At 42.7% G+C, this 24964-nt stretch overlaps 3 protein-coding genes across 5 annotated transcripts in view; 2 read left to right on the top strand and 1 right to left on the bottom strand.

The window, feature by feature from the left end:
• Positions 1-2078, top strand: part of Sirt4 (NAD-dependent protein deacylase sirtuin-4) — a 31498-nt gene extending 29420 nt beyond the window's left edge. Inside the window, exon 9 of the mRNA XM_084590427.1 lies at positions 666-2078. Within this exon, the coding sequence (XP_084446553.1) occupies positions 666-720 (55 nt within the window). The 3' untranslated portion in view covers positions 721-2078. The remainder of the gene's footprint in view (positions 1-665) is intronic.
• A 3043-nt stretch (positions 2079-5121) lies between these two features.
• Positions 5122-18361, bottom strand: LOC146205758 (protein IMPACT-B-like). Of its 3 annotated transcripts, XM_084590429.1 has the most exons (10): positions 18217-18361; positions 17969-18153; positions 17691-17813; positions 17580-17632; positions 17410-17472; positions 16981-17147; positions 11711-11814; positions 7362-7435; positions 7196-7289; positions 5122-5807 (listed from the first exon to the last, which is right to left on the bottom strand). In XM_084590429.1, exons 2-10 carry the CDS (start codon positions 18005-18007, stop codon positions 5610-5612), a joined length of 915 nt encoding a protein of 304 aa, XP_084446555.1. In that variant the 5' UTR covers positions 18008-18153; positions 18217-18361; the 3' UTR covers positions 5122-5609. The 3 variants fall into 3 exon arrangements, with proteins under 3 accessions (XP_084446555.1, XP_084446554.1, XP_084446556.1); XM_084590428.1 differs by having other exon boundaries at positions 17969-18335; XM_084590430.1 differs by lacking the exon at positions 7196-7289 and having other exon boundaries at positions 5652-5807; positions 17969-18338.
• A 241-nt stretch (positions 18362-18602) lies between these two features.
• On the top strand, positions 18603-22970 carry LOC146205757 (nardilysin-like). Its single transcript, XM_084590423.1, has one exon. It carries the CDS (start codon positions 19012-19014, stop codon positions 22567-22569), a length of 3558 nt encoding a protein of 1185 aa, XP_084446549.1. The 5' UTR covers positions 18603-19011; the 3' UTR covers positions 22570-22970.
• Positions 22971-24964: the final 1994 nt, after the last annotated feature.

Below are 24964 nucleotides of genomic sequence, written 5' to 3'. Positions count from 1 at the left end.
AGCACTCGCACAATCTACTGTAGAGTCATATGAGGTGGTGACCACACTGGTCACATGCAGTGCCACTGACACGTCTCTCCTTTGAAACATGGAGGCTGCAGACTAGCCTCATTTCTAGTGGCCATACCTCTAGTGCTTTATTGCGATGATTAAAGCACTATACTTTCCTAGCTTGGGAGTAATAGTGAATAGTCACCAACCTACAGTTTCTTTATTACATCACAATTCTTTGTCTAATCGGGTCTTTTTTTTAATATATATTTGCTTAGAACTTGGGTGTTGCATGTATGACTGAGAGCCCCTGTGTGAAAAGCAGAAAGCTCAGTGCCATTTTTTCATTGTCTTTTAGTTTCAAATCCTTTCACTAATCTCCCTGTGGTGACATAGTCGTTAGGATGGTTGATTGCGGATGCCAAAGATGTGGGTTTGATCCCAGCTGCAGCAGCCACCTTTTGACAGAGGCAAAAGGCCTCTTGCTTACTGTGCAATGTCGTTGCACATTAAGGAACTCAGGTGGTCGATATTTCTGGAACCCTCCTTTACGGCATCTCTCAGAGCCTCACCTACTTCAGGACAGCATTAAACCAAACCACCCAAAAGTTTCACTTGTTTTTTGCGTGAGACAGCTAACCTGACTCTCATTGTGGTCCTTTTTCCCCCCCTAGGTTCCATTTTGATGGGCCCTGTGGGACAACTTTGCCCAAAGCTCTTGCCTTGTAAGCATTTGGCATCTGCATACGACACACCAATTCCAGTGTAGTGCAAGAATCTGCAGTTATGGACCATTTGCTGTGAAGTTTTTTTCTCACAGGGAGGAAGCTTTAAGGTACAAGTTTTAAGTGTACTGAGGACTTGTTTTTCAGAATGTCAGCTGATGTAAAAGCAACTATGAATCAGATTTGCCACATGTAGTGCTCTATTACTGTATACTTAAAAAGCCTTGTCGGTTTGCAGTTTCCAGGGCTAGAAGCTGCCTTGTTGGGAGTAACTTGTAACAGTTGCAAAAACAAGACTGGCCGCAAAACCTTGCAGACTGCTATTAGTGCTGCAGATCAGCTGAAGGGCCAGTGATATGCACTTTCGGTCGCGTGCTGGAAAATCACTTTCAAATAATATTTGTCTGGGTACATCATGAACAAAGGAAAGGCCATAGAGTGGGGGGAGGAGGGTCGGTGTCAGATTACCCCCTGAACTTTTCTGAGCTCTGCATCCCCGACTCCTCCCCGCCTCCTTTCGACCTTTTTTTCCTAACAGTGGAAATTTTCCTACCGGTGACGTATAACACCCCCGAAAAATATTTCTGGCTATGCCACTGATCATGAAGGCATTTGTAGAGAAAAAGCAAAACTATTATCTGCTTCACTAGCTTACCTTTGTAGCCTGTGTTGCATTGCTTTTCTTCATGGGCAAGCATTTCAGTAAATTGTACTGCAGCTGATGTCAGCAGGTCTATTTTTGTACGAATATTTAATTATGCAGCAACACTGCATTAGCTAGAGTTTTACTTACAAGAGAGCTGTGGTGTGAGTTTTTTATTTACTTGCAACTCCACAGTGTCATAATGTTCTAATGTTTAAGCTAGTTGCACGAAGCAAAATGGAGTACTTTTTTATAGCGAGCAAAACAGTTATTCTTGTGCAAATGCACCTTTAATGTGCATGAGGTAATGCCGTATATGTCTTCTTGATTTTATAATTTGTAATATGTGTGGGTAGGTTTTCCATAAACACAGGCTGAGACACGCTGTACTTTTTAAAAAGCAGTATTGAGATCATCAGTTACAGTGTGTAAAATGAGCACACCAGAGATATGAAGTACTTTTGATGTCTTTATTGTTTTGTCAGTTGCAAAGAAATTCAAGCAGTGCCCTTATATATAGATGCAGAAATGCTATTTACTTTATTATACAAACATAAGAGTGCTGCTAACAAAATTAAGCATATACCATGCTTTTTTTACATGAGAACTAAACCAGAATGCATTTTTTATTCTGCCCAAAATAGATGTCGTTGGGAATTTATGCCACTCACCATTTTGTGTCAGTGATTGTCTGCAATAAACACTTTTTTCTTAAACTATCAGTTTGGTCTGTTGCCCACCTCTGCTGCTACTACAGCTAAATAAAGAATTGCACTGAATGCACAACATATGACCATTGGGCACTCATACACTTCAGTATATCAAAATATGAGCATCACTTCACAGGATTTGGCAAGCAATTCTACACTCACTACAGCCTCCAAAGTTCACATCACAAACATTAACAGGAGAGGAAATATGCTGCAGCTTGAACGGTATCAATAAGTGCAGTGAAGTAGGTGTACTTGTAAGTGACCTAAGCAAGCTAGCTGAACCATGACTAATGTACAGTCTGTATCTAGTGCATGATTAAAGAAAGCAATGTTGTTAATTGTACAGGATATCTCTTCAATAACAACTAGGACTTGAATGTTTCATTTCATTTTCCTTTCTTCTGGTCCTTTATCACACCCTACATACTGGGAAGCCACGACCAATGACAGAGGACCAAATAAAAGGGAAATGAGGCACTTCAAAATATCACCCTAGTTAATATAGGCTGCCTCCTCAATCGGGTGTTACAATTCTTTTCAATTGGCAAGCAAGCCTTTAGATGTGGGCAACATTGAGATCAAAAGATTTTAGTTAGATGTGGGCAACATTGAGATCAAAAGGTTTTAATTCACAATTCCGCATCAAGAAAAGTAATGTGCTACAGCTTCAGTGCAAACAATTTTTTTTTTTTATCTAAAAATATTACTGTAAAAGAGTGATCAAGTCAAATTTTGCCAAAGAGAAAAGTCCTGCAGGCAGTTTTGCCTATCAACACTGATAGCAGCATGGGATAAAAGTTAAGAGTGCAAAATATTCACATATTCAGAATATATATCACTCCCCAGAAAGACCATTTCAGCTAGGCTGTTTCATGAAGAAGCTAATATCCCCTTGAAGCTCAGTGTTCATGAAGTCAATATCAAAAGAAGGCAGAAAAGTTTATTATTTAGCATATTGCCTAATATAAAATCGTTATGAAGTTTGGTATCACAGGCTTGTTTGCATTAGTTCGCTCTTGTAGACAACCTACTCCAGAAAAAGAAATTGAAAGATATTTACACTGCTGACTACATCAATGAGAGAAATTTTAAGTGCACTAAGCAATTAATTGACCAGCAAGGTAATGGCACAGCAAAGGCAAAATCTTCCTGCTGGTTCTCTCCAGTCTGCCATCCCTACACAGCTAGGCTGCTACACCTGAGCACCTCAAAAACCATACCACAACACCAATTTGGTGCTCAGCTAGCCAGAACTACAACATAACTGACAATTGCAGGCAAGGACAACTACTTTCTGCTTAATCACAGGTCTACAAAACTTGCGCATTTCGATGACCAGACAATGAAATGTGAACAGGCATACAAACTTCATCACAAAGCAGATTCCACCACATGCAAAGCATTTTAAAAGAAGTTCAGCTATGTCTAAGTTACTCTTTTGGTTATCATATACCATATTTGATGCTTTCTTCAATGCTAGAGCAAGTTTCAAAATGTTTTTTTTTATTAAAAAATATCTGCACTTGGAATATATGCAACCTTAGCTGCACACAAAACATGCTTATGAACTATTGCATTCCAAATAGAAACACTGTATTCCATTTCAAATAGAAAAATGTTGCGGTAAGTTGTGTTTACATGCGTTTCTACAGGTCGCCCTCTCAACTCGCACCCCCATACATTTTGCGGTATTTTAAAAATACTTCGCCGTTGTAATGAGATTTCACACTTTTATGATCTGTTCTACGATGTTCACAGTTGCTTTGTACCGAATAACCACATCATAGACCTTATGCAAAATTGCTGCCATCTATCAGACCTTCAGCAAACCGCACTACGTGATGCCATGTTCAAGAGTTGAGCGCGTCGACTGCGCTTACGGCTGCTGCCGTCACATTAGCTGCGTCTGCTTTCTGCTGTGATTTCCGTGTATTTGTTCGCATTCAAAGAAAAAAATGATGGAATAATAGACGAGTGACTTGTCCACGCTGCCTACATTCCAATTTTACCTTGTGAAGCGATACTGCATTGCCAAAACTTCTTTCGAACAGTGGTAACAGCGTAGCTACAAATGGCAAAACCTTCGTTGTTGCTCCGGGGCATTCCTTGATACGCTACTCAAATGCACTTCCATAAAAGTGCAAAACATATTGATATTGCTTCCTGGTGTAAAACATGTCTGCAATGTCATTACGCATACACGAAGGAGCTTAATGTTGTTTCTTGTCATTTTTTTTTTAATATAGGACTGATGCCTAATAAACACTGCGCACTGATGGACCTTCACAGTTCCCAGTGAAGCGCGCGCACTACTGTTCCCATCCTCTGTCTGAATGTTTAGCAGCTGGTGTATCTCGTTAGCGTGTGATCAACCATATAGCAGATCCCATATTCTATATATTACTGGCTAAAACCACGTGAATTTGCCGGCGAAACGCGACAGGTCAACGACGTGATTTCGTGCGCGCTGATCTTCCTCAGATATGTAGCTCCTGTTGCCGTCACATCGTGGTTCTATTTCGTGAAAATCAATATATAGCAGATAATGCTGCCTGCGAAGTCACACAGCAAAGGTCTGCCTTATACCCAGACGCAATGTCAAGCTCCTTCGTAGACTCGTATTCGAGCAGTGCTTTGTGCAATGCGCAGTTTTTGCAGCAATCTTTCTCCTCTCCAATACCACATTTTTTTTTTTTCTTTTCATAATTCTTGACGATTGAAATATTTCAATTGTTTTTCGTTGTCCATGTCAGGGATGAGCTCAGTAGTGAAGCAAAGTGGGGGGGAACGAGGTTTAATGGATGTCTTTGCTTGTGAAGATATTGAATGAAAAAACTAGTCGCACTGCGTACTCATGCAATATTCGACACTAGCGACATTCTTCATGAAATCGTTTTGCGAAAAAGTAGCGAATGTATACGCGCTGTCTAATGCTAAATGGCGGATTTCTTTCTATAGCTGCCAAACATATTTTGCAAAGTCCGAATTTATGGGGCGTCTAGTCAGTTGACACCTGAAAGAACACAAATGTTTCAGTGTGAAGCTGTGATGCATGGGATTTTTTTTTTTTGCCATATTGCAAAACAACAAACATTATTTACCAGCAGTAATTCAGGGAAGTAGTAGAATGTACCAAGCAATGGGCAGAAAATGTGATGCATACATGTATAGGGCTGGGTACTTTTAGACAGAATAAAGTTGGAAGACGTGTGCACTCATTCTTGCTTCTACTGAATTCATACATTGTGTTTAAATAAATTTGTTATTCAAATGTGATTGAAACTTGCTCCAAAAATTTTTACTGAAAGACTAGGCAGCTCAGCCTGGAATTTCGCACTCCGGAAAATAGAAAGCCTATACAAGTTCGATCAATTTCAAAGGTACGCACTCGCTGGGACTATTTAGGCTCTAAAAAGACAGCCTTTCTGTTTACAGCAGCAGAGCATTGCATAGGTCCTTAACTGAATTATGGCAGTGGCAGTGGCAGTGCTTGGCACTAATTTTCAATCGGGGAAAGAGCGCATTCAAAAATGCTTCTCAGGTTTTCTTGCCCTTTGGTTTCTTCTGCTTTGCCTTGGACTTGGAATCTGGTGTCAGCACTTCTTTTTTGATGTAACCATGTTGTTCAAGGATATCTCTCGCCACATTGTTGATGTGCTTGAAGCGATCTGGGCCCAGGTGAATGCCTCCGTACCAACGACTCACAACTACAAGGACATTTTTCACATCGAGAATCTGTAGAAGTGGGACACAAGCAACAGTTTTAGAGGAGCACACTAAGGGGCCCTTAACGTGTCACTAGTATGATAGAGGTGCAAATATAGCCTATATCAATGTACTGGAGTAGCTAAATATTTGATATGCCACATCTGTTGGCATAAGCACGCAGCCCATTCCAAATTAATGTTTTAGCTACAGCACACACAAGATGCTGCATGGGAAGCTTGAAAAGGTCTATTGGCCATCTCAAGATGGAGCAAGTATTGAGATGCAAGCACTCGGTGAATTCCTGTTGCCGTAAAAAGCTGCGACATTTATTGCAATCTTGTCAGCTTGTCAAGCACGGCATAACCCTGAATGGCTGTCATAAGACATTGAGGAACCCTACACTTCTTAGCTTGCTTCTTAACACACGTAAAAAGAAAGCATGCACTTGCACAATGCCTGCAAAACTATTATGGGGGGTGCTTAGAACTTTTAAAAAATGTGAAGGCAAAAAGCCTAGTTTGACGTTTTGTTAAACTTTTTGCACCTCACTTTTTTGACATCGGCAATTACAAGCGGCATTTCGAACTGCTCTTGCCTCTTCTCCCGTGGTATGCTTTCTCAGTCTTCCCCACCTCAGAACCTGTTGTTTCTATGCCTTCTGTGTCTTCCCCGCCCCAGAACTTGTTGTGAACCTGTCTGGCACTGTTTGCCTTCCCCGGTACATTCCATTTTTCTGTAACTCATAACGCGACTTTGAAACCGAGCGATCTTAATACAGTATGCGAAATCGCTACACAAGAATTATGCTCTCTCAGGAAATCGGCATAGGCACAATTCACTCATTTTTTTCTTTTCGAATTTGTTCTGCTGTACTTCACTATGTGACCTTGAAACAGAGATTTCAGACTTTCACTCAAATTCAATAAATAGTGACTGGCTTTAGAGCAAATAACCTGTTTCAATAACTACAATATGTTCACCCCCAAAATAAACAGAGTAAAAAAAAAAAAAGGATGCGGCTCAAACTTTCGCAGGTTTTTGATGTTTGGGGAACTGAAAAATGCACTTTGAGAACCCCCTGAAGAACCGCATCAACTGATTGCAAATATTTCCACTTTTATGAAGTGTGCCGCAGATGTAGCAGGATTACACTGAAGAGTATGGTGTGTTAAGAATTTGCACTGAATTAAGTAACGCAAGCCAATGACCTTAATTTTAATTGCATGCTGTACGTGACAGGCTGTTGGAAAACTACTGCACTGTGTATTGTGCGCTATTCGAACAGTTTTGACCAATCTTGAAGCACAAGAGCTTTGCCACAGTGCAATGTGTGCCAAAGGTCATGAACCTGCATAATCGCAGTCAGTCTGCTGTCAGCAGTACACCAGAATACTTGATTCAAGATCATAACTTACGTCTAACAAATGAAGGAGGCGATTTCCTGCACACGTCTCTCCATCATCTGCACAGTCTTTACACAACACATTGCGGGGCTCTGTTTGCAGGATGCTAGGAAAGGAGATGCTATAAATTATTTTTGTCAACAAAGCTTCCCTTACAGCACTGAGCAAGCCTACATACCGATAAGCCCAAATGTTGTGGGTGGCTTCTGCTATTTTTCTGTTTGTCTTCAACTTATTCAGGACATGTTCAACCTGTGAAAGGTTTAATAGGCATAATGTCACAAAAAAAGGTTTGCACACCAGTAATGCGACATGAAAAGAATGTCATTCCATGCCAAGTGGTCCAGTGCTTTTTTGAACATAAGGGATTTAACTAGGAAAAATTCTATTTAGCAATGCTACAAAAAAGGCGTTTCCTAGCTTATTTGTAGTGTGAATGCACTCATCCAGCCGTCCTACTTCAAGAAAATTGTCAACGATCCTGTGGCTCAGCCTAGTTGACATAGCAACAGTGTTTTCCTGGCAGGTGTGACTGGCACCAATAAATTCTGCCTAGCTCGGGCAGAAATAAGGAAAAAATGCTGGAGTGCAGTAGATTCTAACCCAGAAATACTTCATCGGAAGCGAGTATGGAACATTGTAACTATTACCACAGCCAATTACCCCACGTGTTGGTCTGCAACACTCTCGCATTGTACATTGAATGCAGTCATCTCCATCACCTACCACCTGTGAGCAAGAACTTTTGCACATTCTACTCAACTTAGCTTTGTTAAACTATATTATTTTTGTCATTTAGAATTTGCTTTTTGACTGCCTTTCTCTATTCATACTAACCAGTAAAAGGCCCATCATGCTGTTTTTAAGGACAAAAATTTACAGAGCAGAATCATTTTAATGGTATATTTTGCAAGTTAACAGCCCTATACAACTGTTCAACTACATACTATCTTAAATGCTGCATAGGAAAAGTATTTGTTAGATTAGGGCTGAATATGCAGACTTTAAATTTATTCCACTAATGGGGGGGGGGGGGGGGGGGGGGTCGAAAACATAAAGCATACAAATCACATTATCTCGTAAGCACTCAAGACAGCTTTGTTTCGAAATTATTTTATTATTCCCAGCAGAGTTAAAGTAAAGCATTCAGAACCATTTTCACAAAACTCTGTCTTTGGGGACCTGTTATTTCTCCTGGTTGCCAGAGTAAGAACCTGAAATAAACAGCAGCACACCTTGCCACCACAGCTGACCGTGCTCTAAGTTTAAGAAAGATATTTTTAAGGGAAAGGAAGTGTTTTTTTATTTTTTACGCCAACAGGAAGACCATCGACTGTGTAACTGCCGTTTCTGGATTTCCTTACAAAGAAGTTGGTGCAGAACCATATTCATATTCTGAAGCCTATTGAGAACCCCAATACAAATAAGACATTTATCACAGTGCATTTACTCGAAAATATATAATGCGATCTTATCAGTGGGTCTTTACCGCTCGGTTGCAATGGCCTCTGTCAATTGTTCAACTGCCCTTGAATGCAGGTTCAATCCCAAATGCAACGGCCAGATTTCGATAGAGGTGAAAAATGCAAGGTATCTGTGCAGTGTTGGCACATGTTAAACTGGGGTGGTCAAAATTAATCTGGAGCAGTCTACTACTGCATTTGTCATAGCCCATGTCAACTTTGGGACATTAAACCTTAAATGGTCGAACTACTTTAAGAAAAAAAAACTCGCTATAGCTAAATTATTTCATTCCTGATTCCTGAACAAACGAGAGCAAAGAGGGAAAAAAGGGCAAAAACAAATCATGGACAATATTTTGGTTACAGCATTATTTAGACGTTCAAAAATGTTCAATATTTTCTTAAGAGCATGGTTAGAGCTGGAACTAGTTGAATGTAGCATGTTGTCCAAAACCCAGCTGTCCCCAAAAATGCCACCCGTTCCAGCCCGATTTCAAGAAGGTGCGATTGGAACATTGCCAGAAACCTATGGATTACAATGGTGCTTGAGTGGTTGCCGTTCTGTACCCAAGATAATATCATAGTACTGGTGCATAGCCAAAAAGAAATAGTTTATTGTTTTATGCCCCAGGCACACAGCGCAATGCAAGTTGCCAATTTTGTTTGCAGACAAACTCGGAAATGTCGTAGCACACCATAGCAATGCATTCAAGGGTGGCCAACAGCAACACCTTCACTTAGTTCAGTATTGGCGAGGGCAAGCGCCCCATGGGAAATCATTCCTGTCTGCTACATTGTATATTCTATTCTAGTTCACTGTAGCATAGCAATACTACAATAAGCGATAATAAGTAATAAGTGAGAAGACATCACGTGCATCCATAACACCACACTACCGGGCATCTGAATGTATGGAAGGAAGCTAGTACGCACAGAGCAATAATAATAAGCATTGGTAATAAACAAATTAAAAAGAGTGATAATAAAGATAGAAATCTGTATTGGCAGGCTCATGCAAGAAAGTGCCACTAAAGATAAAAATCTATTTTCATGCACCTCCATTGTGGTCATGCAGAGAAACCAAAATCACGTGGCACGCTGAAGATCAACATTCCTTCTTTTTCTCTGCAATACGGTATCAGGAGCAACTTTTCTAGTGATTCAAACAATCTAGAAGGCAGCAGCAGCACAGCAGCAGTGCTCATGTGTCTTCAGTAGGGCGGGAAATTTAAAACGAAACAGGGGCACTGTTCCTGTGCAAAAAAAACTGTGGGATGGAAATCTGCCATCGTCGATGTACAGCAAGGGCCATCAAAGGTTTAAACCCTGTATACCACACCATACCAGTTTCACCCAGGCATGTGTAGGAGAGCAATAACTTTTTGGAAAGTGGTGTGCAAAGCATACTATTCTTACCCGATTGTAACGTGCACGAAATTTTCAGTCAGGAAGAAAAAAAACTCACACCCCCAAATCTAACGTGCACAAATTATGTGTGATCGAAAAAAACTGAAAACTTCTGTAAGAGGGACATGTGATGTATTCCTGGAGTTTTACTCCTCATCGCTCTTTGACAGCTCCTTGTCACTTTCAACTGACCACACTGCCATCCTGCATATTTGCACTGCAACACTTCTTAAATGCCAGCTCCAGTGCATTTACCTTGAGCATTTCGTTTGTAATTGGCAAGTGGGCCACTTAAAGGTTTTTAATGAAATCTACGAGTTTGTCTGGTGGGCCTGGGAACAGACCTGTCTGTGGTTCGTTAATCCTTTTACGGGTGGACTTGCTCAGGAAGATGCAGCCTTTCTGCTTCCTCCATTCATGAACACACGTTTCCGGCACGCCATAAGCATGTGCAGCGGCTCCGTTGCCCTCACTCTCCATGCAAAGGATGACACTGAAACCTGCCTCACCAGAATTGACAGACCTTTGCCATCAGGAAGTATATAAGCACAACGATTTCTACAGCACAACACAAATCGGGAATGGCTTTGCTTTAAGCTTCACTCCAAGCGTCTTCGACATCGTTGCACAAACAGCTTCGGCATCATCTTGAAATTGCAATGACGATGGATGCGACAAAGTTGCTGCCTTTTCAGTTTCGTATCAAATTCTAATGCGCACACAATTTCACGTTTTTTTTTTCTCTCTCTCTTTTTTTTTTTTTTTTTAAATGGTGCGCATTATTGGTCAGTGCAGTAACTGCCTCCTTGGATGTTCAATGTCTGCTCAAGCACTGCTCAAAGCACCAGAGCTTTACATTGCTTGAATCAACTTCATGATATAGCTTATTTGCTGTCAGCAGCACAGAGGTGCCCCTCTGGATCCACCCCTACAGTAGCTGCAGCTTACACTGCAGTTTTCTTGAACACATTTGCACGAAGACCATGAACTCTCTTTGGCATTGGTTAGATTTCTAAAAGAAAAAAAAAGGGGGGGGGGGGGGGGGAATCCTGGACCACTTTGGATGGAATCACACAGCAATAATCAGGCGGACAATGACACAACCTAATTTTCTAGCTACCAGATGCGGTACAGTCAAATTGCACACAATCAAATGACTAGCAACAACTGTTAAGAACGCAATCGAGGGTATGTGTTGCACCTCCATGTAAGGATGCGTTGCTGCTTGCAAAGAAATAAAGCCCACAGGAAGCCTGTGTGAAAAATAGACCGGCCTCGAGTTGATCATAACCACATATGCATAGAACAAGTTAAAAACAGATGAATCCCTAATCTGACAGCTGTAAAAAAAAAAAAAAAAACTTATGCTTTGGTTTATTCCTATGTAAGCTAGCTCTTATCTTTTCAACTTGAAACTTTGCCAAAAGGGTGTCTACTCACACAAATGCACTGTGCTGTCTCAACACAGGCAAACCTCATCTGCACATTATGTGAAAAGCAGCATGTGAATTTTCCAGCAAAAGTTAGGGCACCATACCTCTGCACAAATGCAATGGATAAAAAGCCAGTCTCTTATCTCACAGCAATGCAAAGCTCACTTGTAGCATGGCATGCAAAATAACCAAATCCATGCATTGTGTGCAAGCATATTACACACCTCTCTTGCAGCATGAACTTCAGCAAGATGAGCCTGAAATACACTTCTACGGTCTTCCAGCACATCACCGTGAAAGATATTCAAGCTCCCTCTGAAATCTATGGCTGAAATAAAACAGAGAAAGCAAAAGCTTGAGAAAGTGACCTTTCTGCTAGCAGCACTTGATTTCTAATGAATGGTTTCAGTGGCTTAACTGTATTGAGCACATAAAGTTATTTCATGATGTTTGTTGAAAGACTTCGTTTCTTCTAGGAATGCTACTGCAACAAAATATCTCCCACCTCAATAAGAATGTCCCTTCCAGCAGTACAAGGAGTTTCTTAAACTATCATCACAAAATGTTTTCTTTTGCAGCCGTCTGGGGTTTAGAATTTAGCATGGCATGTTTTTTTATTCAAGACCCTAAACAAGGTACTAGCTTATGCCACTAGGCACTGCTCAATTTCTCATAAAGCATTCAGCACATGGGCAATTCTAAAACATTCCAGACTTTTTATGCTGATGTAAACACACAATCTAGGAAGTTACAATAAGTTACAGTTACAGTCGTACAATAACAGCATGACCAACAGCCATCGCTATTCTGCTTCTGACAACAGCCGGACTAGCCATTACTATCACTGCTTTCACAAGTATAGGTTCACCTCATAAAACAGTTTTGAGTTATTGCCAATCTGTTTCAGATTTACTGTGATTTCAAGATACACGAGTGAGAGTGCCAGTGAAATAGTTAAGAGCGACATTGTCTTTCTCTACATTAACGTTTTCAAATCATAATGTAGTTTAAAACTTAGGTGTTTCAATTTAAGCTAGTGTGATTTGAATGGCCTCAATGTAGCAAACTTGAATGGTACATGTAGACATGTGCTTTCCCAACACCCAAAATACCAAGCTGTTGTCATCAGCATAGTCAATGTGACAGAGTATGTCCATGCATTCACACCTACGTACCATGAAGGTTTTGCAACTATTTTGGTTTAAAAGCACCAGTCACAGGAAGAGGTTGCATGCTGGTAGATTTTCCAACTTTGTGGAAAGAGTTACAAGCAGCTAAATGCATCGCTGGCAACTCGAAAGTGATGTGGAGGTTCTACACCTGACCTCCTCTTGCTAGTAACGTCAAGACAAATGGCAAGACTGACAACTCACTCTTCATTGCAGGTTAACAGCATGAACTAGATGAGAGACAAAAGCAGAAAGAAGACACAGACAAGCACTTTCCGTCATTCTTAAATGTATTTCTAATCTCCTCTAGTTCGCGCTGTTACACCTACAACAAATGGATACCAACTTCCCCAGCTTTCCAGCCTTCTTCACCGACAACCCTCATTTGGAACGGGACCAAAAGAAAGTGACCCACCTGCAAGCATGAACATAAGTCATCATCATCATCAGCAGCAGCCTGATTATACCCACTGCAGGGCGAAGGCCTCTCCCATATTTCTCCACTTAACCCGGTTCTGTGCTAGTTGCATCTGCTTGACCCCTGCGAACTTCTTAATCTCATCCGCCCACCTAACTTTCTGCCGCCCCCTGCTACGCTTTCCTTCCCTTGGAATCCAGTTTGTTACCCTCAGCGACCATCGGTTATCCTCTCTTCGCACTACATGTCCTGCCCATGTCCATTTCTTCTTCTTAATTTCTACTAGAATGTCGGTAACTTGAGTTATTTCTCTGACCCACTCTGCACGCTTTCTATCTCTTAATGTTACCCCTACCATTTTTCGTTCCATAGCTCTCTGGGTTGTCCTCAACTTAAGTAGAACTCTCTTGGTTAGCCTCCACGTTTCAGCCCCATATCAGCATGCATATCTACAGCATAGTAACATAAGTACTATGCTGTAGATATGCTCCTTGGTAGCATGCCTTAAGTGACTTCCTTAGTGTGAATGCACCTTATGACTGCTGCCTAGAATATCTTAGTTCTACCGTAAAATTCCGAGCAAGCGCCCCTACCAATGCAAGCCCTCCCTAACTTCACTGTTAATTTCGCATTTCCGCGCTGTTCCGGGAAAGCGTCCGCCCCCCCCCCCCCCCCCCCCCCCTAGTACCGCACCTTCCCGCTCCCTACCCTTGGCATGCACCTCACCCAGGCAGCAGTGCACGCCCCACCTTGTCCCAGAATCCAAAGCAATTTCAGTATTTGTAACGAATTAACAGGGTGCCTTCAGCAAAACAAGGGAACGTGTACAGAGGATGTGTACAGGAAATGTGTACAGGTGCATACAACCCCTGTTGAAGGGCGGCGTCGGATGACGATGACAAGTGCAAACGAGATAGCCTGTGTGCACGACCCAAAGAGCAGATGGCTGCTGTCTAGGCGGGAGCTGGTGACGAAAAGAAAAAGACAACTGCAAACATATGTTTAAACAGTATGCCAAGTGAAAATGTTTGTATTGGCGGCGACAGCGCAGCGAGAGCACACTGCGTAGCAGCTTGCCGGTATCTTGGTTTATGAAATCTTGACGCACACTCCTAATCACGATTGCCCTGATCAAAGATAATGAATATTTTGAATCCATGTGCACTGTGCTCAATTTTTCTGGGGGGAAATCTTGTCATCTTAAATTTCGGTTCGATTCCGGGAAAGTGCCCCCTCTACTTTTTCGGTAATTTCAGCATGTGAGAAGGGGGGGCAGCATGTGAGAAGGGGGGGGGGGCTTGCTTGGAATTTTACGGTAAGTCAACGCACATTTCCGAACCCATTTCTTTAAAAATTTGACTCACTAAATACGACTAGTGCACGGGCATGTCTTGGAAAACAGTACAGAAAATTCATCACACTTGAAATTCTGGCCGCATTATAAAAGATGTACATTTAAATGAGTGCTGTTAAAGTACTGGGTGCAGCGGTGGCGTAGCGGCAGAACATCTGCCTCGCATGCAAGAGGACCGCGCAATTCTCCACCGGATTAAAAAAAAAAAATCCGCGTGTCGATGGAATTGCATAAACAGGTTTGGGATGCAACCTGATGCCGGTGAACACCTCCGGCAACGCAATCCCTCACCACAACAAAAGTTGGCCACCCTGGTGCAGTAATTGGCCGCAACCTCTTATGATAAGCTCCACAAAACCCCGGCCCTCAGTCACCAGCAGCTGCGGAACAACTGACCACGGCGGCGGTCAGACCTGTGACGCAGCAGGGGGCGCTAAGAATTCCTGGCTCCGCTGGACAGGCCGCCACTGGAAACTGACCCTGGCAACGTTTAATGCTAGAACCCTAGCCTGTGAAGATAGTTTAGCAGTGCTGTTAGAGGAACTAGAGGGTATGAAATGGGATGTCATAGGGCTTAGTGAGGTTAGGAGGCCGAATGAGGCATATACTGTACTGAAGGATGGGCATGTACCGTCTGTTGCAGAAGTTTGCAGCCCAATGCGCCGGGCGGAAGAGCAGTATCGCTCCCGAGAGGCGGCGCTGCCTGGTGACACAGCTATAAAGATTGAGGAGGCTTGTTCTCTTGCCCTCATCCCACGGCTGAGAGCAAAGATGTGCGATATCAACCGCGGGATGAGGAGAGAGCACAAGCCTCCTCACTCTTTATAGCTACGTCACCAGGCAGCGCCGGTGAGCGCAGCGCCACCTCTCGGGAGCGATACTGCTCCTCCGCTCGGCGCGTTGGGCTGCAAACTTCTGCAACAGACGGTACTTTGTTATCGAGGTTTACCAGAGAGGCGACAACTAGGAGTAGGTTTCCTTGTCAATAAGTATATAGCGGGTAATATAGATGAATTCTATAGTATTAATGAGAGGGTGGCAGGCATCGTAATTTGGCCTAATAAGCGGTATAAACTGAAGGTGGTACAGCCCTATGCACCTACATGTAGTTATGATGACCAGGCAGTTGAAAGCTTCTACGAAGATGTAGAATCGGCAATGCGAAAAGTAAAGACGCAGTATACTGTACTAATGGGCAACTTCAATGCTAAGGTAGGGAAAAAGCAGGCAGGAGACCAGGCAGTAGGTGACTATGGCATTGGTTCTAGGAATAGCAGGGGGGAGTTACTAGTTGAGTTCGCAGAGCGCAATAACTTACAAATCATGAATACCTTCTTCAGCGAACGGAAGAACCGGAAATGGACATGGAAAAGTTCTAACGGGGAGACTAAAAATGAAATCAACTTCATAATGTGTTCAACCCCGGCTATTATGCAAGATGTAGAGGTAATCGGGAAAGTGCGATGCAGTGACCACAGGATGGTGAGGTCCCGAATTAGCCTAAATCTGAAGGAGGAACGCAACAGATTAGTAAGAAAGAAACCCATCAACGAATTAGCGGTGAGGGGGAGGGCAGAAGAGTTCAGGATCTCGCTACGGAATAGGTATTCAGCTCTAACCGAGGATGGCGACATTACCCTAGAAGCAATGAACAATAATTTCAGAGATATCATTACTGAGTGTGCGGTAGAAGTAGGCGGTAGGATAGTTAGAGAGGACACCGGCAAGCTGTCCAAGGAGACGAAAGATTTGATTAAGAAACGCCAGAGAATGAAAGCTTCCAATCCAACAGACCAGATCGAATTGGTCGAGATATCAAAGCATCTTGCATTGCAAACAGTTGCATCTTGCCTGTACTCACCTATGGGGCTGAAACGTGGAGGCTAACCAAGAGAGTTCTACTTTAGTTGAGGACAGCCCAGTGGGCTATGGAACGAAAGATGGTCGGGGTAACATTAAGAGATAGGAAGCGTGCAGAGTGGGTCAGAGAAATAACTCAAGTTACCGACATTCTAGTGGAAATTAAGAAGAAATGGACATGGGCAGGACATGTAGTGCGAAGAGAGGATAACCGATGGTCGCTTAGGGTAACAAACTGGATTCCAAGGGAAGGAAAGCGTAGCAGGGGGCGGCAGAAAGTTAGGTGGGCGGATGAGATTAAGAAGTTCGCAGGGGTCAAGCGGATGCAGCTAGCACAGAACCGGGTTAAGTGGAGAAATATAAGAGAGGCCTTCGCCCTGCAGTGGGTATAGTCAGGCTGATGATGATGATGATGTTAAAGCACTGTGTTGTATATTGTGTGTGATTGCTTATATGTTATTAGGTGGTGGCACTGCCTAGTGAAACATACTGGCACTGTAAGCACTATGCCACCTTCAGAGAAACCACGTCGTTTCAGCAATAACCAGAATGCTTCAACAAAGGTGGATACTAATAGCACTACTAAAATGCACCAGTAATTACTGAGAGCTCATAAAAAGGGATTCTTCAATCATTGCAAAGCTGACTACAGTGCTGTCCATTTATTTGATAGAGGAAAAATTGTAGCCCTACCAGAAGGTGGAATGTCAGGCTCCATCACCAGCTGATCAAATGATTCCACCACTTCCAGTGTTTCATCATCACCGACACGCACTGATCTCATCTCAGCAGGACCTTCACATACTGCTTTGCGAGCAATTTCAATCCAATCATAGAGGATACTTTCACCCATGTGATTGCTGTAAAGAAAATGAGGAAACGTTATGTGCCCATACTGTGACAAGGCGTTCCAAATACCATAAAAGCAAACATACAGTGGCAAACATGACAACATACACACAATGAAACATAAGCACAAAATGGGTTTCACCAGATCTGAACTGCGCAAATAAACTTCAAGGCACCACACTTATAACAGCACAGAGAATTTTGTATTTCATAACTTTTATATACACGCACAATAATACACTTTACAAAACAGTATTCTAAATGGCAACATACTAGAAATGGTCATCCAGGGCAGCCAAAAGCCTTGCTTTTCTCTCTTGGCTCATCCATGGCGCGCTGAAAAAGTACCAGCCGGATTTTGAACGGCATGCACCAACCCAATAACCCAACGCGCGCGTTTCTTTTTTCTTTTTTTTTTCTGCAGGAAGCTTGCGAGCGCTTACCTTATTTCGTAGAACGGCGGTGCTTCCGAAGGATACTCTGCTGGCAGTGTAACCTAGCATTTAAACAATTATGATCAAAACGGAAAACAAAGCTCGATGGGGATCCATTACCTGGAAGCTCAGCTTGTCACCGTTGCCTTCACTGCACAATTCTATCTTGTACACCCGTTTCGCAGCGTCTTCAACCTTCCAGTCATCCTGGTATATTGCGCTCAGTGCCTCTATTTCGTCCGCCTGAAACACGTACACAGAAAGAAAACGTTTGCGCTGTCACAGAATTCACGTACAAATCGATTTTAATCGGTATCATTATGCATCGGTTATTTCGTGTATTTCCAAAGCACAGCTGACAGTAACAACATTTCACCTAGCGTAGGCGAATACCTTACCTGAGACGAAACGTTATCAGCTGCGGATGTAAAATCCATTCCATGCGACTATTCCGAAAGTACCCCTGCGACGGTTCCGAAAGTAAGCGCGCCACTGTTAAGTGACAGCACGCGCTACATCAGGAACGTTGCTAGCGCGGATCGATCTACCCACACGACTGTACCATCGGCAAGGCTCCGCGTGGCTGCAAGAACGCGCAACAAATTACTGAAACTGCAGAATCTGATTGCGCTAATGCAGTACATACGCGTGGAAAACGCATGCTGGCATGGATCGCATGGATACAGCATGGATATTGCCGATATGGCGTTTGAGTGCGAAGGAAGCATGGAGGCATAGTGTAAGTGGTACAGTGGCTGTGTAAGGAACTTTATGTGCTGTATGCATGGAGGGAAGCATGGAAGAAAGCGATTCGCGAAGCGAAGCGTTGATATCCATGTCACTTGCCCTTGAGCCCTTATCGTACGTCATACATCAGTAATAAAAATTGTAATAGTGTACCATTTCTGTCTGTGACTTTTTGTTTGAAAAGAAAGACAATATGACGCAATAGAAAATTTTTCAACGTTGCCTCACACTAACCACTATACAGCCAACATTGGCCAACAACACCATTGAGCAGTAGCCAGCTGAAGCCGCTGAAGCCTACAGTCAGTTACGTCAGTTTAGAACCGGCGTAGCCGGCGTTCGGTGTATCTTCGGAATCCGTATGTGTTCGCTGAACTGTGCTGTTGCGATTCGACATGCAGAGTGACATTTTATGAGCATGTGCCCTGTACTCATCGCCTCGATCCCATTAATGAGGGCGGATTGACGGACTACTGGCCCTTGCGATCAGGTGCGGAACTGGTTCTGTGTTGTCGGGTGCACCGTGGCAGCTTTGTGCCACTTGCAAATACTTCATAAGACTATTAACAACCCTATAGCTGTGGCTCTTCAATATGGACGTGGACATTGTAAACCTTATTTCTTGAAGGAGTCTACTAACAGACGCAGCCGTTCATCAAAAAGTCCACCGGAATCCATCAAAAGGCGTGTAAAAATGGAAGACGTTATCAAGTCGCCGAATGATATCAGACAGTATCGAGTGATTACCCTGGAAAATGGCCTCACCGCACTTCTTGTTTCAGACCACAAAACGCGTCCACATTCTGCAATGTCTTGCTCTTCGTCTAGACATTCTTCATCCTCGTGCCAGTCCTCGTCGTCAGTGGCGAGCTCGAGAAAAATGAGCCATGACTGCATCACCGTTGCAGAAGAGCTACCAGAAAATTGCTTTGGGGCCGCACAAGTGGCCGCCCTCCCTAAGATTAGCATCGCATCTTCGATAGCAAACTATCTGAATGCCGCAAAACACGAGGACCCTCCGCAAGCGAAAAGTACTAGTGACGAACCGCCAGAAAGGAACATTGAGCTTTGCTCTGGGTCATCAAGCCGGCCGCAGTCGTCGGAGTGCCCGTTTTCAGACGACACTTCTGACGAGAGCATGAGTGATGACGACATAAGTGGCCAAGGCAGTCAAAGTGAAGGCGAAAGTGATGCTCAATCTGGACACCATTCCCTGGCTGACAGTAGGCAGCAGAATAATACGAGGAAAGAAAAAATGGCAGCAGCTGCCCTGTGTGTTGGTGTGGGAAGCTTTCATGAACCGGATCAGTTACAAGGGTTGGCACATTTTCTTGAACACATGGTCTTTATGGGCAGCGCCAAGTACCCACGAGAGAATTACTTTGATGCATATCTTAACAAGCATGGAGGCAGCGATAATGCTTACACAGAATGTGAAAGGACCGTCTACAAGATGGAAGTTCACCAAAAGCATCTGCATCGAGCGTTGGACATATTTGCCAATTTTTTTGTGTCACCATTGTTAAGGAAAGAAAGCATGGAAAGGGAGCTGGAGGCCATTGACAATGAGTTCCAGCTGGTACTTCCTTCTGATACTTGCCGTCTCCAGCAGTTACTTGGTAGCATTGCCTATGGTGGGCACCCCATGAAAAAATTTATGTGGGGCAACACAAATTCCCTGAAAAATGTACCGGAGAAAAATGGCACAGATGTTCATGCAGCGCTGCGTACATTTTTTGAAAAATACTACCGGCCATCAGAAATGACTCTTGCTGTGCAATCGAGGCATTCCTTGGATGATCTCGAGCAGATAGTCAGGGAGATATTTTCTGCCATGCCAGCACGAACACCTGCAGTAGAACTTCCAAGCTTTCCCATTTCTGAGCCATTTCCAATGGAAGAGTTCACCAAACTGTATCAAGTGCAGCCAGTGAAGAAAGTCAACAATGTGTCTATCACTTGGGCATTGCCATCTTTGCTTCACGAGTACAAAACAAAGCCTTTAGAGTACATTTCTTATGTTATAGGACATGAAGGTGTTGGAAGCATATTGGCCTACCTACGAGACAGAGCATGGGCCCTTGGCCTTGTTGCTGGAAATGAAGGATCTGGATTTCATCACAACACTACTTGCTCCTTATTTAACATTACAATCTCTTTGACTGAAGAAGGGCTGAAAAATGTTGAGGAAGTCATTACTGCAGTTTTTTCTTTTGTAGCCATGGCTAGGCAAGTGGGACCTGTCAAGAGCATATTTGAAGAAATCCAAACAGTTGCTGACAACAATTTTCGCTGGTGCGAAGAGGAAAGTCCATTGGACTATGTTGAGCGCCTGTGTGCAAACATGCAGCTTTATCCACCACAGCATTATCTGTCTGGTGAAACATGCCTTTTTGAGTATGACCCTGTGTTAATTCAAAAGTGCTTGGATGAGCTGGTTCCTTGCAAAGCAAACATAATGATCATCTCTTGTCGTTACCAAAAGCAAGGCATCTGCTCTCTGAAAGAACCATACCTTGAGACTCCATACTGCACTCGGGAGGTTCCACAGGAGTGGGTTTTAGCTTGGTCCAACCTTGTGCCTGACCCTTACTTCGAGGTACCCCAGCGAAACAAGTATATTGCCTCTGACTTCGCTCTCAAGGAGGAAAGTGAGCACCAGTCAGATTTGCCAATCAAACTGCATGAGGATCAGCGGTATCGCCTATGGTACAAGAAGGACACTAAATTCAATGTGCCGAAAGCCTGTGTGTACTTTCAGTTCATATCACCTGTTATGTACATCTCGGCCGAGAATGCTGTCCTTATGGACCTGCTGTGTGACATATTGCTCCAAAACATGAGTCAGGAAACTAATGCAGCTGTGTGTGCAGCCCTCGACTTCACCATATCAACTAGTGAGAATGGGCTCATTGTAAAGGTTCTAGGCTTCAATGAAAAGTTGCCAGTGCTCTTCGATGTTATTTTGCACCATCTAGCTTTTTTTGAAGTGAGACAAGAGCTGTTTGATAATATCAGAAAGCATCTGCACAAACGGTACTACAATTTGTTCATGAAGCCATCACACCTTTGCACAGACACTCGCTTCTCTATTCTTCAACAGTATCACTGGTCGAACATAGAGAAGCGAACAGTCATCAAGGACGCAACTGTCTCCTCTCTGCTGTGCTTTGTGAAGCAGTTCAGGCAACAGCTCTTTCTTGAAGGCCTTGTTCATGGAAACCTCACTTCTTCTGAAGCTATTGCTTTGGCTGAGCTTGCAGTACAAAAACTGAGTTGCACACCTCTTCCATCTTACATGATACCGGATTCTAGAGTGATGCAAATTCCACTTGGAAATTATTATTGCAGAGTTGCATCATTTAACATTGAAGACCACAATTCAATGATTGTAAACTATTATCAGCTTGGTCCTGGAAATGTTAAGCAGCATACACTTGCAGAGCTGATGATTGACTTCATGGAGGAACCATGCTTTGACATCTTGAGGACCAAGTCACAACTTGGGTATGATGTCAGCTGTTCAAATCGGAACACTAATGGTATTGTTGGGTTCACTGTGGCAGTGTGTTGTTCTGCTGAAAAGTTTACCTGCTCGTATGTTGATGAACAGATGGAGCTTTTTCTTTCCATTTTTGCTAAAAAAATTTCTGAGCTGACTCAGGAGGAGTTTTCCACTCAAGTTTCATCACTAATAAAACAGAAGAGTTGTTCTGATCTGTATCTTCAGGAAGAAGCTGACAGGCACTGGGGAGAGATTGTTTCTTTCGACTACCTCTTTGATCGGCTTCAGCGAGAAATTGAGTTTTTGAAAACATTGACCATTGATGAATTTAAAGACTGGTGTAAACTGTTCCTTCCAGTGAAGCAGCCTGGAGAGCCTCATCGACGAAAACTGTCACTTCAAATTGTGGGTTACGGAGAAGCGGCAATTGCAGAGTCGAAGCCTTTTGGGTGTAAACTGCCTCATTCTTCATCGTCAAGCACAGGAGACATCCCGAATGCATCAGCTGAAAGCAAAGCACTTTCCTTCCAACAGTGCATTGAGCTCATGCACAACGTCCATCCCTGGAGGCATCCTAAGCGTCCCCATGATCAGAACAGTAGGGAAGAAACAAGCAGTGAAGATCTGACTTACACCTTGCAATTTCTTGAGTCAGTGGTTGGAAAAGAAGATGTAACTTATATAGGTGATGTGACAGTCTTCAAGCAAGGTCTAGCTGTGTACCCGCTTTGTAGGGTGAAGTCCTGAAGCTGTTACTGTGAACATTCCGCTGCATGGTGCTTGTGTAGTGCAGTGCTGCTTGTGCAAGTGCTACTGAAATATGATACAGCACTTGGTATGCATCATGACATGCCTGAAGCTTAATATCTTTTGCATTAGTGCCACATCTAGGAGGTGGAATTATTTTTCACTAACAGCTTGGAATTTTCTCACAGTATTGCTTCGTGCAGTGCGAAATGTAATCACTTGTGCCATTTGAAATGGCACCCTTGTTAATCGCTGTCTGTGCCTTTTATGTAATGTGCTGAGGATTGAAAGCTGTAGATCGGCCTTTTGAAATGTAATTTCTTGAGCTGTTTTATGCACAAAGGGTATTGTGTCAAGACACTGTGAACATATTAGCAACAATAAATTAAATCCTGAAAGCAGCACTGTTCCTTCTTTAGTTCAGGCATCAAGAGCTTATGTCAGACTGCATTGTTATGAGAAGCCAAATGTTTTGTTCTTACATTGCATTATGCGCAAGCTTAAGGGGAAAAGTTTTATATGTTTGATATACTGCATCTTGATTATAAATACAAGTAGCTTCACAAAGAGATGATGAGTGAAAAAAAAAAGGCATGTTTTTGTGCTGCAAAAACTCTAATGAATGGAACTCAGCCAACTTTCTCTCCCAAAATATCAAACTGTAGAGGTGCGAAAATGGGCATATGCATAAGAGTTTGTACAAGCAGACCCTTGTGCTTGCATCCTTTCTACTGCTAGCAAAGATGTGTCCTTGCAATTATTTGCGGAATTATATTAGCGAGCTTCTCTACAAAGTGTTTTGTTCATCAAAAAGGTCTCTTTACAGGAGACATTTCCGTGATCGTTGTGGAAACGAGGCAAGTGCCATTTGGGGCACATTCACACTTGAAAATTGAGGACATTAGGCACCTGATTTCAATCAATTCATTACAGTTTGTGAGAACTTGCAAGACAGGGAGGTCACATAACTAATCGCCCAAAAACAGTCATACCCGAGGAGTGAGGCACAGGATAGTCTTCCATCCCCTTCATTTTCTAGGCATGGTATCAAGCCATTGTACCCTTTTACCACATCTGTAAGCCATCTCGGTCAACTGGTGACATTCCTGAGTTTGTGCAGAAGGAAGAACTTGACTTTATTTTTACAAAAAATGGGAACCGAGCGCCAGACCGCACTTTCCTGTCAAGCAAGGAGTTGGATACCTGTGCAGAGTATTTTTTTACCACAAGGAGTACAGACAAGGAGTTTTGCAGTGACAAATTGAAATGACCTGAAGCTATTGGCAACAAAGGATAATTGTGAAAGTACTCTTGCGGACAAAAGTAAACGGAACACGCTATTTGCTTCTAAAATTCTTCACTCGTAGCATAATTGAAACTGGCAGTCGTGGTATATGCGAACCAGCAGTAGATGCCAGTGCCCTTTCACTTGGGCAAATATTGTTTTCTTATATCCAGTGCAGAAGGCGTGGTTTTGATTTTAATTCAAACATAAAAGCGTGCTCAGTTTACTTATGTCCGCATCTGTACATGCACATAGCATATCTTCTTGAGTGGGTCAGTTGCCGAGGCTGTGCTACAACCTGATATAAGTGTTTGCTTTCTTGATTTTCTGACAGTAGCTTGACATGTTTCTCTTCATTTGTGATCCTTTGCAACCATACCCTGGGTTTTAGAATTGCTTATTTCAAGCACCTAAACCAATGCTCGGCTCACCATTTGCATTAACTTGGCATGCTTGGTGTATTAACAGGGTTCATAATGAAACCTATCTACTCAACCTAATAATTTATATTCACTGTTGATGTACCATGAAATTAAGAAGATTGTTCAAAGTATTAATTCCTTATTTGTTTTGTGAAAGGTATGCTATGGGAGCTATTACTTTTGGGTATATGTGTATGGTTGCACTGAGCATCAATTTAGATGTTTTCAAAAAATTTTTAGAATCAAACAAATGTATAGGCAGGCCAGTGATTAGATATGCTGCTAGCAGTGCATGACAGTCTCTAATTTTTTAATTATTATTTTGTGCAGTGTAAGCTATGAATGCTCGTGATTCGTTTGTTCATTTGTCAAGCAATGTGAACACCGAATGGTAGTAGGCTGACAGGAAATTATTCAGTAGATATGGGAAGTGAGGTAAGAGGAATACAGTAGGCATTTATTTTTAAAGCTTGTGCTCATTTTCCTAGTTCTTTCCACAGGCAGTCAACATCTCTTTTGTTTTCACAAGGCATGTAAATCATAGTAGATACCATATAGTTTGAACCAGATGTGATTGGTAAAAGGCAGATTACTATTGCTACTAAACCATGCTGACAGAGAAATTTTCTGGTAAGAGCTGCAGAGCCTACAAGAGAAAAATGCCTGAATTTCTTTGTGATATATGTTG

Source organism: Amblyomma maculatum, chromosome 1 (genome assembly GCF_055883805.1).
Source record: "Amblyomma maculatum isolate TAMU_Amacu chromosome 1, ASM5588380v1, whole genome shotgun sequence".
Taxonomy (NCBI): domain Eukaryota; kingdom Metazoa; phylum Arthropoda; class Arachnida; order Ixodida; family Ixodidae; genus Amblyomma; species Amblyomma maculatum.
Note: the sequence above shows the minus strand (reverse complement) of the source record. Positions and strands in the feature narration are given on the sequence as shown.